Genomic DNA, 14,223 nt, shown 5'->3' on the forward strand with positions numbered 1-14,223 from the left:
TTCTGCATTTGCAAAAGAAAAATCTTAATGCTGGTTTGCATTGTTTGAAGACTTCATGTTGTCCAGACAGAACACTGAAGTCTCACTTAAGTTATAATCCACATTTTTCTCTTTACTGAATGTGCATAAATATGTGGTTCTGTAAATGCAAAATAGAATATGGATATAGATATATAGAAAACACCACACAGCATGTGTAGCTTATTTGACAAATTACTTAACAATAGATAAATAAATATAACTCTTTTTCTTACAGTACTTATATAAGTTCGAATGGATTTCCAATAACAAAACATAAAAGAACTGAAACTGCAGGAACTGCCCACGTGGGCGTGGCTGCTGCGCATGGTCTGATAAAAACAACATTCAGATAAAAACAACTTTAGAGCGCATGCGCCGCCCGCTCTCAGCCAATCTGACAGGAAAACAACTTTTAAAAGGCAGTGAGTGTGCAGAGAATTACATTCCAAAAAAAGTAGTGTGCAAAAAACATCACAGTAGTGTGCAAAAAAAAAAAAAACATCTGTATGCAAAGAACTAGTGTGCAAAAAAAAGCATCTGTATGCAAAGAACTAGTGTGCAAAAAAAAAAAAAAAAAAAAAATGCAAAAAACGTTAGTGTGCAAAACCATTGCAGTAGCTACTGTTGCAAAAACGTACAAGTGAAACACATTTCATAATTTCATACCTTAAACGGATCCTTGTCCTAACTAAATCCGAAGCAAAATAGAACTGAAGGAATCTCTGCAAAACTTGCAGGGAAGGAGCGTGTTGACAGCTAAAGCACGACAGAAATACAGTCTGTTCCCTACTGAGAAAACAGGGAGGAGCCTGGAATACAAACATCCACCAGAGGGAGGAGTAATGTTATATAAGATTTCTGCTCTTCAGTTCTTCAAAAACTAATATAGTGACAGAAGTAGGCTACATGTAATTCTGCAACTTATTTGAAAGTAAAAGTTGAGCAAAATACTTAACTAGAGTTAAATAGTAACTCAAGTTCTGTTTTTATATGGGGTCAAAATCTGACAGAACTGAAAGTGATAATATTCGACATGCCTCTGATGCCAGGGTTTTGTTAACATTCTCAGCTTAGAGATAGTTGACAATGTTAACAAAACTCTGGTGGTATGTCGAATATTATCACTTTCAGTTCTGTCAGATTTTGACCACGCAAAAAAAAAAAAAAAAAAAAAACTACAGAGATTTTTGAGTTTTACTCTATTTATTTATTTATTTATTTATTTTTTGCCAATTTAAAATACAAGGGAAATTCAATTGGATAAACACAGTAAATTAAGTTTAGTTTACTAAAAAATTATTTTGCAACATCTGACTACAAACAAGTGCATTGTTTCCAAAATGTGTTAAGAGATTTTCGGTTTGTGAAGGCGGAGCATACATGAATATTAATGAGTTTCGCAGACATGCGCGATTGCACGTGCAACTGAGAATTTTAGTTCACATTGTATCTCAAGACAATAGTGGATTATTCTATAAAGGTAACTATATTCTCAGCGTCGCGGCTGAACACTACAGTTGTTTACATAATGTTTTCATTAGTTTGCACGATTTGTGCAGTCGTCTGTAACTGAATAACAGATTCTTCGTGTATCAGCAGAGCAACCTTCAGCTATCATCTTCAATGAGTTCAGCTCGTTGCTCTTCCTTTGTACCTTGCAATGTTTTAAAACTCAGTATTTTACTAGTTATTATCATTACATCACTGCCTGTAACAACTGAAATAAACCTGTTTAAATGTTTTTGAGGACTCATATCTATTCTGGTATTGTTCTCTTGTTCATTTATGATGTAGGCCTATTGCTCTTCAAAAGGATTATACTGTGCCTGTATTCAGGATTCACAGAACAGAAGGTTTGAAGAGCAGTATTGAAATAGAAATCTTTTGTAACATTATAAATGTCTTCTTCTTCTTCTTTTTTTTTTTAAATCCATTTATTAATTCATGTTTAATACAATTCACCCTTGTGGATTAAAATTCAAAAAAAAAAAAAAAAAAACTACAGTGATTCCATACATTTTAATTTATATACATATATATACAGCTATGGAAAAAATTAAGAGACCACTTAACATTGATTTCTGAACTTAGAGTGGTCTCTTAATTTTTTCCATAGTTGTATATATTAATGCAAATGCATTTGTGCAAATAATTTGGGGGCCACTGTATGTAAAAAGATTGTGTTATAGAAAGTATTTAAAAAAAAATTAAAACTTGTTATTAAAATTCAAAGGGTGGTAAAAATGTAATTTTTTGAACTGAGAATAGTTTATGTGTCAAATTTTCATATATTAAGGGACTGCTAGCTAACATTTGTTGTTGGCAAGATCATGGCCCATCTTTTTTTATAAAGACAAAATGTCATTAAATGTCTCACACACTATCATAAGTTCACTCATTCCCGTTATACCCAACATCCAGTAACAAAAAAAGAAAATCAAGGCCATAATCCCATCTTTATTCCAGGATTTGTTAATATATGTTTTGACACAGATCCAACAGTTTATTCCTTTTATTCCCAGTTAATTAATTTTTAAATTCATGAGGTCAAATGTGCCCCTAATTAAAGCCCCATGAATATCATGCATGTTTATGAACATTAATGACCAGTGAATTCAGGTTGACTGGGACACTTTTTGCCACTGAGATGACTGGGAAAAGTTTCCAGATCAACCTGAATATATGCCAAATAATGAATGTTTGTGTATCAAAATAAATTGTTCATTTATATCAGTGATCATAACTGTATATCCAGGAGTCACACATGGTCAAAACAACAGATGGCAGAGAATAACAAAAGGTTGCAAAAGTCTTTATTAGGCCACTGATTTTGGACATTATTCCTTTCATTTCCAGAGGGATGACCCTGTCACAATATCACCCTGTTTGAACTCTGTTTTGCAGCATTTCCTGCCAGTCTCTCATCATATTTATGCATTTGGATTCACAAGCTTGCGATTCAAGTCAATATCAGTTATTTTGGATGTACTGTATATCAGGTAAGCTACAGTACATGGCACATTTTCTCAAGAAAAAAAAAAAATCTCTCAGCTAATGCTGTAAAATGGGAATCAGTTGGTTCTACATTAATATTAAAGGTTAAATGAACAAATTTGTTTAATGACTTAAATTACACTAAAGAAAAATTTAATAATAATAAAGTTATAATATGCTTATTTCTACTCCATTTATGTATAAACATTTAAGTGGTGGCTGTCAAATTTATGGGTTATTCAAACATGCATAGGCTATTGAAGAACATTACAAATTATATTTAAAATCTAATACGGAGCAAGTAGGTGTACGACAAGGTCGCCTTCTGTCGCCCTAGAGAACCACTGACAAATAGTGACAAGCAGATCACAACTAAGATTGAAGTCGGAGGACAAGAACTGGAAACTGTGAGTCATTTCAAATATCTGGGCTCTATCATCAGTGAAGAGGGGTCAGAACCAGGAGTTTTAGTGAGGACAGCACAAACAACAGCAGCTATGTCAAAGCTGAAAGCTGTATGGAGAGACAAAAATATCTCTAAAAACAAGAGTTAGACTTCTGCGTGCACTTGTCCTCTCAATCTTCTTATATGCCTGTGAGTCCTGGACCCTTACAGCAGAGTTGCAACTAAGAATTCAGGCACTAGAAATGAGATGCTATAGAATCATCCTTGGCATCTCTTACAAGGACCACATCACATAAGAAACAGTGAGAAACATCATCAGTATGAAGACCTACTTTCTGCAGTTAGAAAGAAAAGGCTGAAATGGTACAGACATGTCGTCAGAGCCAATAACCTGTCCACAACAATCCTCCAAGGTAGTGTCCCAGGAGGCAGACAGAGAAAGAAGTGGGCGGATAACATCACAGAATGGACCATGAATAGCTTTGCAGAGACACAGGCACCAGCACATAACCGAGACAAGGGGAGACACTTCAACAACGCAGGGACCCGACGCGGCACCATGATTTTGCCAAGTTGATCCATGTTTCTGGATCAGCATATTTGTTGATCCTTGAACATCATTCCAATCAACCAATCAGATTTGAGGGACAAGTTTACTATTTCAAGTTTAGGCTTACAACCAGGGTTAGGTGCTTCGACATCAGTGTTATTCATCTATCATTTCCCTCTGATTTTATGGATAACTTATGGGTAGAATTAGGTTTAGGGGTAGGAATAGGGTTAATACTAAATATTCGGACAAATGTTGATCCGGGAGCATGTCTTTCTTGGCAAAATCACGGTGACCGACCCGACGCCCACACCAGGTCATAGGACTGATGATGATGGTGCATATATTCAGCTAAATACTCTTCTCTAGAGTTCATTTTTCTAGCTGACTAACGAGTTTATGTTTTTCTGAGGTAAATGTGACGTTACATTTGTTTGTGAATGTAACTGGTCAGTGTTTGTCGACCACGTTTTCTATCACTATCCTGTGGCGGTTGACGCGCGGAGACGTGCAGTTACAGGCTCTGTCCAGCAGGTGGAGACAGAGACCCGAGCGGTTGACCTGCTTTACAGTAAAGCTGTGAACTGGCTTTCATGATTACACATTTAAGTAGCTGACTGTAGATGTGTTGAGATGGATGAAGTGTGCAGTGAACCCATTCCCACCCTTCACAGCTGATGATGATCCCTCTTCTCCTGCTTTATTGATGGACTTTAGGAAAACATCACACCTGTTAAAGGGATAGTTCACCCAAAAATGAAAATTTGATGTTTATCTGCTTACCCCCAGTGCATCCAAGATGTAGGTGACATTTTTCTTCAGTCGATCACAAATGATGATTTTTAACTCCAACCGCTGCTGTCTGTCATTCAAATAATTGCAGTAGATGGGAACTTAATCTATAAGAGTGAATAAACCTTGCTTAGACAAATCCAAATGAAACCCTGCGGCTCGTGACGACACATTGATGTCCTAAGACACGAAACGATAGGTTTATGTGAGAAACCGAACAGTATTTATATCATTTTTACCTCTAATACACCACTATGTCCAACTCTGTTCAGCTTCCGGTGAGTGAGGTCAGATCACGCTCTGACAACGGAAGTGATGTCTCGCGCTCATTGAAGTATATGGGCGAGACATCACTTCCGTCATCACAACGCGTTTTTTGACCTCACTAACAGGAAGCTGAACAGAGTTGGACATAGTGGTGTATTAGAGGTAAAAAATGATATAAATACTGTTCGGTTTCTTGCACAAACCGATCGTTTCGTGTCTTAGGACATCAATGTGTCGTCACGAGCCGCAGGGTTTAATTTGGATTTGTCTAAGCAAGGTTTATTCACTCTTATAGAAGAAGTTCCCATCTACTGCAATTATTTGAATGACAGACGGCAGCGGTTGGAGTTAAAAATCATCATTTGTGTTCTACTGAAGAAACAAAGTCACCTACATCTTGGATGCGCTGGGGGTAAGCAGATAAACATCAAATTTTCATTTTTGGGTGAACTATCCCTTTAACTCTACATGATCCCACTTATTTCATGACTGCTTAGCAAATAAGTTAGAGACAGAAAATGTTGGAGTGTAATGATTCTGGTAAAATCTTTAGGAACTTCAAAAGATAAAACAGCGAAACTCCTAATATTACTTCCAATATTTCCAAATTATGTTCATTTTCATAGAGCGGGCCAATATCGTGGCGATTATTTAAAATCAATCGAGAGAAGCAGATATCGTTATCGTGATTAAAATACGATTAATCGTGCAGCCCTAATTTAATTTGACTTGACATTTGATATGCAACAGTATTCTTGACATTTATTCAACAGTGCTTTTGATCTGCCTGCATTGACACTATTCTTTAAAAGGAAAAATTATATACCAATTATCAAAGCTTTTATCCAAAGCGACTTGCAAATGAGAACAGTAGAATCAATCAAATTAACATGAGAACAAGAGTAGGCCTACGCAAGTGCTGTGTGAAGTCACAGTTATGACACTAATGACAGTAATATGCCAGTAGCAAGTTTTTTTTTTTTTTTTTTTTTTAAATGAATGTACATACACAAATAGATTTAATGAAAATAGGAATCAAGTTAAGTGCTAATATTACTGGGTCAAGTGCTGACGAAAAAGATTTTTTTGAAAATGGCTAAAGATTCAGCTGCTCGGATAGAGCGTGGCAGGTCAGTCGGTGCCTGGACACGACCACAACGCAGCCCTGAAGTATCAGCAGAGATCGAGTCGACTAGATCATCCATTGTGAAGACATCATCAACACGACAGCCAGTGCCACAGTTCCTCAACAGACCGTCCATACCGGCGTGATGAATACGATCCTCAACTGGATGGAACTTAAATAAATACTTTGATTGTTGTGATCCTATCAGACTTATGATAGCAACCTGATTGTAACAAAGCACTGTTCGCCAGAGGAGAACTGGCCCCACGACTAAGCCTGGTTTCTCCCAAGGATTTATTCTCCAATTTAACACCTGATGTCACCTGTTTGGCCTGCATTCACACCATTGTATGCGAAATGAGCTGGACAATGACATCACTGTTTTTTTGTTGTTGTTTTTTTTCCAGTGCTGATAATAGATTTTTACAACCAAATGAATCAATAGCCTAATGAATTTACTTAAGCAGGACAAAATTATTCACCAGTTATCACTGTAAAGCTGCTTTGACACAATCTGCATTGTAAAAAGCACTAGCCTATAAATAAAGGTGACTTGACTTGTCAGAGATAGTTGTAAGGTGGCAATAAGACAAGAATGGTTTGCCGCAACAGTTGAAAAGTGGCTTTATAGAGTCTAGGGGTGCTTCTCAATTCTTATTTGTACATCCCCTCGTTTCCTTTCCTTGCTTCAGGATGCGAGGGAAGGAAGCAAGGAAAAGATGTGAGGACGTAGGAATTGAATCAAGTGAAATATTTCCTCGCTCCCTTTAGCGTCACTTCAAAGCGTCATCAGCTGCGCACGAGGGATACCCATATGTTGATAAAGTTTGCTTATTTAAAGAAATATATAATAAATATTAATAAAGCAAGATGCCCTGTTGAAATATGTAAAGTTTATTTAAATGTAAATTACTGTGACAGATATAAAGGGGGAGGAGAATTTATGCGTGCGTCAGGTTTCTCGATGACAAAGACTTCCACAAAGGACGCACCGGTGTATCCTCGCTCATGACTCCTCGGGAAGCTTCCTCACTCCTCGCCTCCTCGCGGTGCAATTAGAGAATTGAGATGTCCTAAGATGGCTGAGCTCGATCGTTTTCTGGGTCATAGGATGGAGGACGGAGGTGGGGAGACGAGGAGGGATATTGAGAAGCACCCTAGGTGTAGGAAGGAGTGAGTGGCAGTGGGGACATGCAGTGAGTGCCTCTCTGCAGCCTGAAGAATATCCACACCAAGCATCTACTAAGTCAAAGAAAACATTTTTATTCACAAAGCTGAATTAAATTTCAGGAGGGGTCAAGGTCAACATAAAAAACAAAACATTCCACTAAATACAAAAGAAAAGCAGTCTACAGACCGACCTTCAGAAATAAAAGGTCAAGGGTTTCCAATATGCAAAAAAACAGATGAACATGAAGTCAAAGAAAGAATATGGTAACCGCCTCTTAAAAAGTAATCTCTACTTACTGATCATACACAAATATACAATAAAATACATACAAAACTGATACATTTTCCTTATGTTGAATACATTCCAAATGCTATTTAAAAACTATTTATCCGTTTATGGCAAGAACTAAAATATTGTAAAAGTTTCACTTTGATGGTAAGTCAGAGAAGAAATGTTCTATGTAAATGAAAATGTTGTAGCGGCAATCGCACAAAAAACACATGATTATGAATATATTTTTCTCATCTTGACTAGTGTTTCCAAACATGTGCCAGATTCACACTCATTCTGGATACAGCTATAATCAAACACCAGCATAACAGATTATCAGTGCAGACTAATGCAGTCATTACAATTTTACTGTGTCAACTGCAGCATGCAGTGTAAATGTTGTATTGCAGTGATTGTTGCATAACATTACAGTGTGCACAATGCAGTGTGATGATCTTTTAAAAGCAAAGGAGACCAACAAACAAAGTTTAGTCTATTTCATAGATAGTTTCAAAATATTCACAGAAGACAAAAATAGTCTTCTTATTATCAATATAATTAGTTGAAGGAGCTTGTCAATTGTGAATCACTGAATTACACAACAACCGGTTACTTTAGGCTCAGTTGTACTATCTGTGTCCACAGGCTGCTTTGATGAAACAGCATCTTTTTGAACCAATTTTGGTTGAGTGCTCTTTTTAATTTTCTGATTTAATGAACTGAGCCTTTTCATCCTCTGTGCGTTCTGAATGCATTTCTCTGTTTTCTCAAACACACGTGCAAAGTGTTTCCCTCCATTCTCTTCCACCATTGTCTCTATTTTACTGAGCAGATCTTTGAACTGTGGGAAACTCTCAGAGTTGTTGTCCAGACAGAAAAATCTGTTTTCACAACGGCGTATGACTTTTCTAAGATTTGGATCACAGTGCTGTAAAAACTGGTGACTAATTTGCTTTCCTTTCTCTAACTGATCTTTGTGAGTGAAGATGATCATGGTGTATTTTAGTATCTCTTCTCCAAACACTCTTCTGAGATGTTGAACTGTATTTTTTTCCTCCTCAGTAAATCGACCCACACTAATGACAATTAAAAAAGCATGTGGTCCCGGAGAGACATAAGTTACACATTTCCTTACTTCTGTAATAACCTCCTCTTCACTGAGTTCAGTATCATAAAGTCCAGGTGTGTCGATCACTGTGATCTCTTTACCGTTCCTCACTGTAGTTTCTGACTGACACTGTTTCGTCTGAGACTTTGAACCGGCTGAAGATTTGAACACGTTTCTGCCGATGATGGTGTTTCCAGTGGCACTTTTCCCAGATCCAGTTTTTCCCAGCAGAACCAGCCTGATCGGCTCTTTCTTCTCAGGAATTGCACAAATCTTATCTGGATCTTGACCTGGAGGTTTTCCTGACACTACAACAGAAATATCAAATCACATGTGCTGTTGAATTAAATCTCAGTATTCTGAAACTTTAAGATCAGTGTTGCATTTACATTCAAGAAAATTTGTAATTAGAAATAATAATCTTACAGTTGACATCAGGCATTTCTTTGCTGTCACTCCTCTTCATTTTTGCCATTACAAATTTTCCCCTATTGTCCTTCATCATTCCTTCTATCTTCTGCAGTAGTTCTTGTTTCTGTGTTTTTTTGTCATTTGATTTACCCCTGTTATTGAAACAGTGAAACTTTCCTCCACATTCTGTCACCAACTGCTGATGATCTGCATGTTTTTGTAGATATTCATCAATGGTCTATTCTAGCTCATCCAGAACATCTCCATGTGTGAACAGAATCATGATGTACTTCTGAACTTCTGGACCAAATAAACACTTGATGAAATCCAGGATCTCTTCCTCATTTACCACAGGCTCCTCTAGAGAAACAGTGAGCAGAACTGAACTGAGACCTGCTGAAGATTTAGAGACCAGCTGCTCTTTCAGACTTTCAAGCTTCTCTTTGCTGAGACTTAGATCCTGTAGATTTGGACAATCAATCACAGCAACCTGCTTTCCACCAATCTGATTAACTTCATAGCAAACTTCAGCTTCATCCTTCTTTATAAACTTTCCTGCTCCCACTATAGTGTTTCCAGACGAGCTTTTCCCAGAACGATTTCTGCCCATCAGAAGAATCCGGATCACTGGATCATCTGGACTGGAGCAGATCGCTGACATCTCTGAAAGAAAAATGTACAGTATGCATTATTACCCACATTTGTATCTGCTACACAAACACTGGCAGTTTAGTTCAGAACGGGGCATGGTTCGCATAAATGGGAAAGCAACACTGACGCTAACTGTGCGCTTGTTCAGAAAGTAATGTGGACATATGTTTTAGCAGATTGTGATGTATTTAGTTCAATAAAATACTTGTAAGGAATGATACTGTTGATGATTTACCTTTGATACGAGCGAAAGTGAACCTGCAGTGTATTCACACAAACGGTAGCGCATGCAAACAGGGCAGTCCATGAATGGCAATCCACTGTTTGTTTGCAAGCTGTCGATTCTGACAGTGAGACTAGGTAACCACAGGTAAAACCATACATGGCTACTCGCTACTACCACTGTCAAATTATATTATATTATGATATGTTATGTTATATAGGCCTATAAAAAACCTAAAACACCTAAACACAGGTAAAAACTACACACACCTCCTCAAAGAAATTAATTATATATTCGCCTACCCACCTAATAAATTAATTGCAATATACGTTTATACATGTATGTGAACAAGGAAAACTTACAAGAAATCGTTTTTTGAGAATCTTTATTGGAGTATAAATAAAGACTTGGAAAGCGACACCACACTGGTTTTGTATCCCTAACCTAATCTTCAAACACTGTGGTGACCTTAAATTCTCATTATTTTGTAACTTTTCCTATAAAACTCTCGAATTTTCACAAAGCTCTAAAATTGTGGAAGATTGCTTTCAAACATAATGTTTCCCCACACACATGCATTATTTGGAATAATGAAAATGCACTCTCTGGAAACAAATCACTTGGAATGGGTGAATCAAAATATATATAATTTTGTTTCTGATTTGTTCTGTGCTGAAAGAGATCTTTTTCTGATTTTGTGTCTTTAAAGGTGCTACCATTTCAGTAAGAGATTTTAATAGAATGATTAAAAGTTTTCCTGGCAGTTTAAAAACATTGATTAAAGAAACTTTGATTTAAGAAATGGCTGTATCATATTCCTTCACTTGCAATCAGTGGTGTTCATTGATTAGATTAAAACATTTTTAACAACTTCTTCATTAGAAATGCCCTTTCTTCAAGAACTCTCTCTAAATCACAATCTAGAGATACAATCTATCCTGGAGTATCTGTTAACCGAACTTTGATTTAAATAACTTGTGGACTTTTCCTCACAAATTTTTCATTCCTAGTAAAATTAAAGAACTCCATTTCAAAATTGTTCATAGATATTACCCTTGTAATTTATTTTTGAGCATGTTTTCTGATGCTTTCTTTCTGGTCAGAAGTTACCATGTTAGTTTTCTGCTACTGTAACAAACTGGTACAAATAACTGAATCTATCATTTTCTTGTCTGATTTTCATCCTAAGAGTGTTACACTTGGTTTTACTGCTTTGTCTTCTGGGTAAATGTAATCTTCACAAAGCCAGAACCATCCAATGTAATCCCAATTTCAAAAAGTTTTCTTCTGATATAAAGTCCCTTTTTACTTCCTTTAAGAAAATGTCAAAACCTTTGAAATCAAAAGGTGTCAAAGTTTAACATTTTTGAATTCGTTGTAAGGAACCTGTTGTTATATATATGTGTGTGTGTGTGTGTGTGTGTGTGTATAATACTGTGTTGATTTAATTCATATAACCACTTGTTTTGTCCGTGTGCCCCCTATTTTATTTTGTATTTGTTGTTTATTAATATATTTAACCTTAATTTGCAATAAAAAATATGCTTCAAAACATTAAAGTGAACCTAAATTTAGTCATATGTTGCTGTTTGTCTACGTTTTTTAAATTAAGTTTTATCAAAAATGGTGTTTATTGAAATGTCATATGTGCGCCAGTTCAGTTGCAGGCACTTGCGGCCATTATTCAGCAAATAAAAAAATACCACATTTTTACCACATCATTGCCGTGTAAACACCTTCGCTGCCTTCGTGCTATCGGAATTATCGTAAACGAGTTTTTTCTGGTTATAAAATGGACATGAACGCCCATGAACGTCAAAACTGGAATGCGATAAAGTCGCCTTCACGTGATTACAGCATTAGTCTTGTTCTCTGACGGTTTAGAAATTGCTGCTTGCTTTCCCCCGCCACATGCAGACTTCGGTAAAGTTGGTTTTATATTCACACATTCGGACATCCGTATTCAATAGTCTTGTTAATCACACTACATTGGACATTCAGTGGACATTCACAAGTAAATATGCCATTAAAACAATACTTGCCTATTTTGATCGACTGTGAAAAATGTTGTAAGTTGACAATCGTTGGTTGTCAATATCATGTCGCTGCTTAAAATTCGCAAACATTAATTTATTGCACATTTATTGGAAAGTCTGAATTTATCAGAAGTCCGAATGTGCGAATATAAAACCAACTTTACTGAAGTCACATGCAGGCACCCGCGTGCACACAGCGTTGTCATTAAAAGCTACAGCTCATTTTCGGTTTTAACACGAATTTGAGGGCCGCACTGACAAATCGAACACGACGTAAATACAAAAAAAAAAAAAAAAAAAACTTAACTGCATGCCGACTCTTAACTACGAGCCCAAATTAAACTGATTAAAGTCTAATATTCATACGAAAGTAACACTATAAACAGTGTAAACAAACACTCTCCTACCAATTCCTGGTTCAGGCCCCGTCGCCATATGTCCACTGTGATCTCACTTGTGATCTGACCGAGCAAAGTTCATGAAAATACTTCCTAGAAAACAAATCCAATTTGACACAGTTACAAAACTTCAATATGGTCTATATTTTATATAGATATTTGTATAAAACACGTTGATGCGGGGAAAAAAAAAAAAAAAAACTCACCAAGTGTAGAGCTGCTGTTCAGAGTGTGTTTAGCTTTAGTTTCACTTGTGTTTACTCTTCCGAGTCCTCTCCTTTATAAAAAAAAACAAAAAAAAAAAAAACTCGAGACTGTCCTCACTGCAGCCTGTAGCACGATGACGTAGCTGGATCACATCCAAAACGTACTGGACGTTGTTACGCGCATGCGCGAAGGTGTATTTTGACGATGTCATTGACGGATGCGCAGTAGAGATGTGGTGAACGATCGCATGTTCTTTGGTCTTCCAAGAAGAATCTACAGATAAACGGTGGATTAATTAGCAACAGTGATTGTATGTCGGCAGGTAATACATCTTTATTTTATGTTTTGTTGTTTCATGTATCATGTTTTAGTGTTATGTATCCGAAGCGGTGTAAACTTGCTCACAGCGACTCATATTTTCATCTTATACATCAGTACATAACACTATGTGGACAGACTGCAAAAACTGAACATTCTTATGCCATCAGGACACACATTTTTGATGCAAAACATCCACCATGATAACACAGCCTAAGAATAGTTGTATCACCAAGTGATCAGTTGACCTTAAATGGTTATGGTCACATAGTACTTTTATAATAAGTTTTTTTTTTTTTTTGTTATATTTTACAATGACCATTAATTTTCATGTATTGTAACTTTTTCTTGTACTGTATGTGAAGGTACACCTCCCTAAATGATAGTGAGAGACTCACCTGTGATATTACACAAATAGACCAAGTACACTGTAAGTAATGTCATGATAAACACTGCACTTGCAAAATCTCACTTCACTTAATAAATGCAGTTGGGTCATAATAGTTTGTCTCTTTTCAGACCCCAGGCGGGGTTCAGTGATGGACATGACAGCCCTACCGAATGTGCAGCCAAACAGGGCATGCTGGATGCATCCACAAAGTGACCAAATGAAGATGGTATGTTGAATTATTTTGCATTTTTATGCAAAGTGTATATATGTATATGTAACATACATACAATTGTTTGTGTTTTTCTAGATTAAAAAAAATGCTTTAAATGAAAAGGAATCGCAACAACCATTTTTGGCTCAAGTAGGAGCAACAATTCTGGACAGATCAGATTTTATTACCTTGGGACATCCAAATGATGTTGAAGGGACTGTGAGTATTATCACATGCACAATCATGCTTTTGTTTTGTGATGAGCGAATATTAAATTTGGTTTCTCTCAAATTATTACAGATTTTAAATACCTGCCTTTCAATTGTCACAGATATTGCTGACTTAAAGGTAATATTTTTCCTGTCTTCTGTGCAGAAACTTTTTTTTTTTTTGAGTGAGAAAGTGTGCATAAGTGATCCTTTATTAACTGTAATTTTAAATGGTATCTAACAGAACATAAAGGTCCATTGGTTTAGCTCATATGTGACAGTGACATCCGTTGCCACCACTGTGTGCAGACCTTTCAGCTAACTTACCTGTAAGTACGACTGTGACATTTTTAATAGAAGTTAACTAGGGTCATTTTGGGTGGCATTTAAAAATGTTTGTTGTTTGTATAAGGACCATATAGCAGAATGTGAATTCATCTTACTGCCTTCCTGGGCATCAAAC

The 14,223-nt window shown here is 36.5% G+C and overlaps 1 protein-coding gene across 2 annotated transcripts; it reads right to left on the reverse strand.

Moving 5' to 3' along the window:
- Nucleotides 1-7,044: 7,044 nt before the first annotated feature.
- On the reverse strand, nucleotides 7,045-12,736 carry LOC137015634 (GTPase IMAP family member 7-like). 2 transcript variants are annotated; one of them, XM_067380690.1, is made up of 4 exons: nucleotides 12,631-12,736; nucleotides 12,434-12,517; nucleotides 9,132-9,779; nucleotides 7,045-9,013 (listed from the first exon to the last, which is right to left on the reverse strand). In XM_067380690.1, exons 3-4 carry the CDS (start codon nucleotides 9,208-9,210, stop codon nucleotides 8,184-8,186), a joined length of 909 nt encoding a protein of 302 aa, XP_067236791.1. In that variant the 5' UTR covers nucleotides 9,211-9,779; nucleotides 12,434-12,517; nucleotides 12,631-12,736; the 3' UTR covers nucleotides 7,045-8,183. The 2 variants fall into 2 exon arrangements, with proteins under 2 accessions (XP_067236791.1, XP_067236801.1); XM_067380700.1 differs by having other exon boundaries at nucleotides 7,048-9,013.
- Between the last annotated feature and the right edge of the window lie 1,487 nt (nucleotides 12,737-14,223).

Source organism: Chanodichthys erythropterus, chromosome 3, assembly GCF_024489055.1.
Source record: "Chanodichthys erythropterus isolate Z2021 chromosome 3, ASM2448905v1, whole genome shotgun sequence".
NCBI lineage: Eukaryota > Metazoa > Chordata > Actinopteri > Cypriniformes > Xenocyprididae > Chanodichthys > Chanodichthys erythropterus.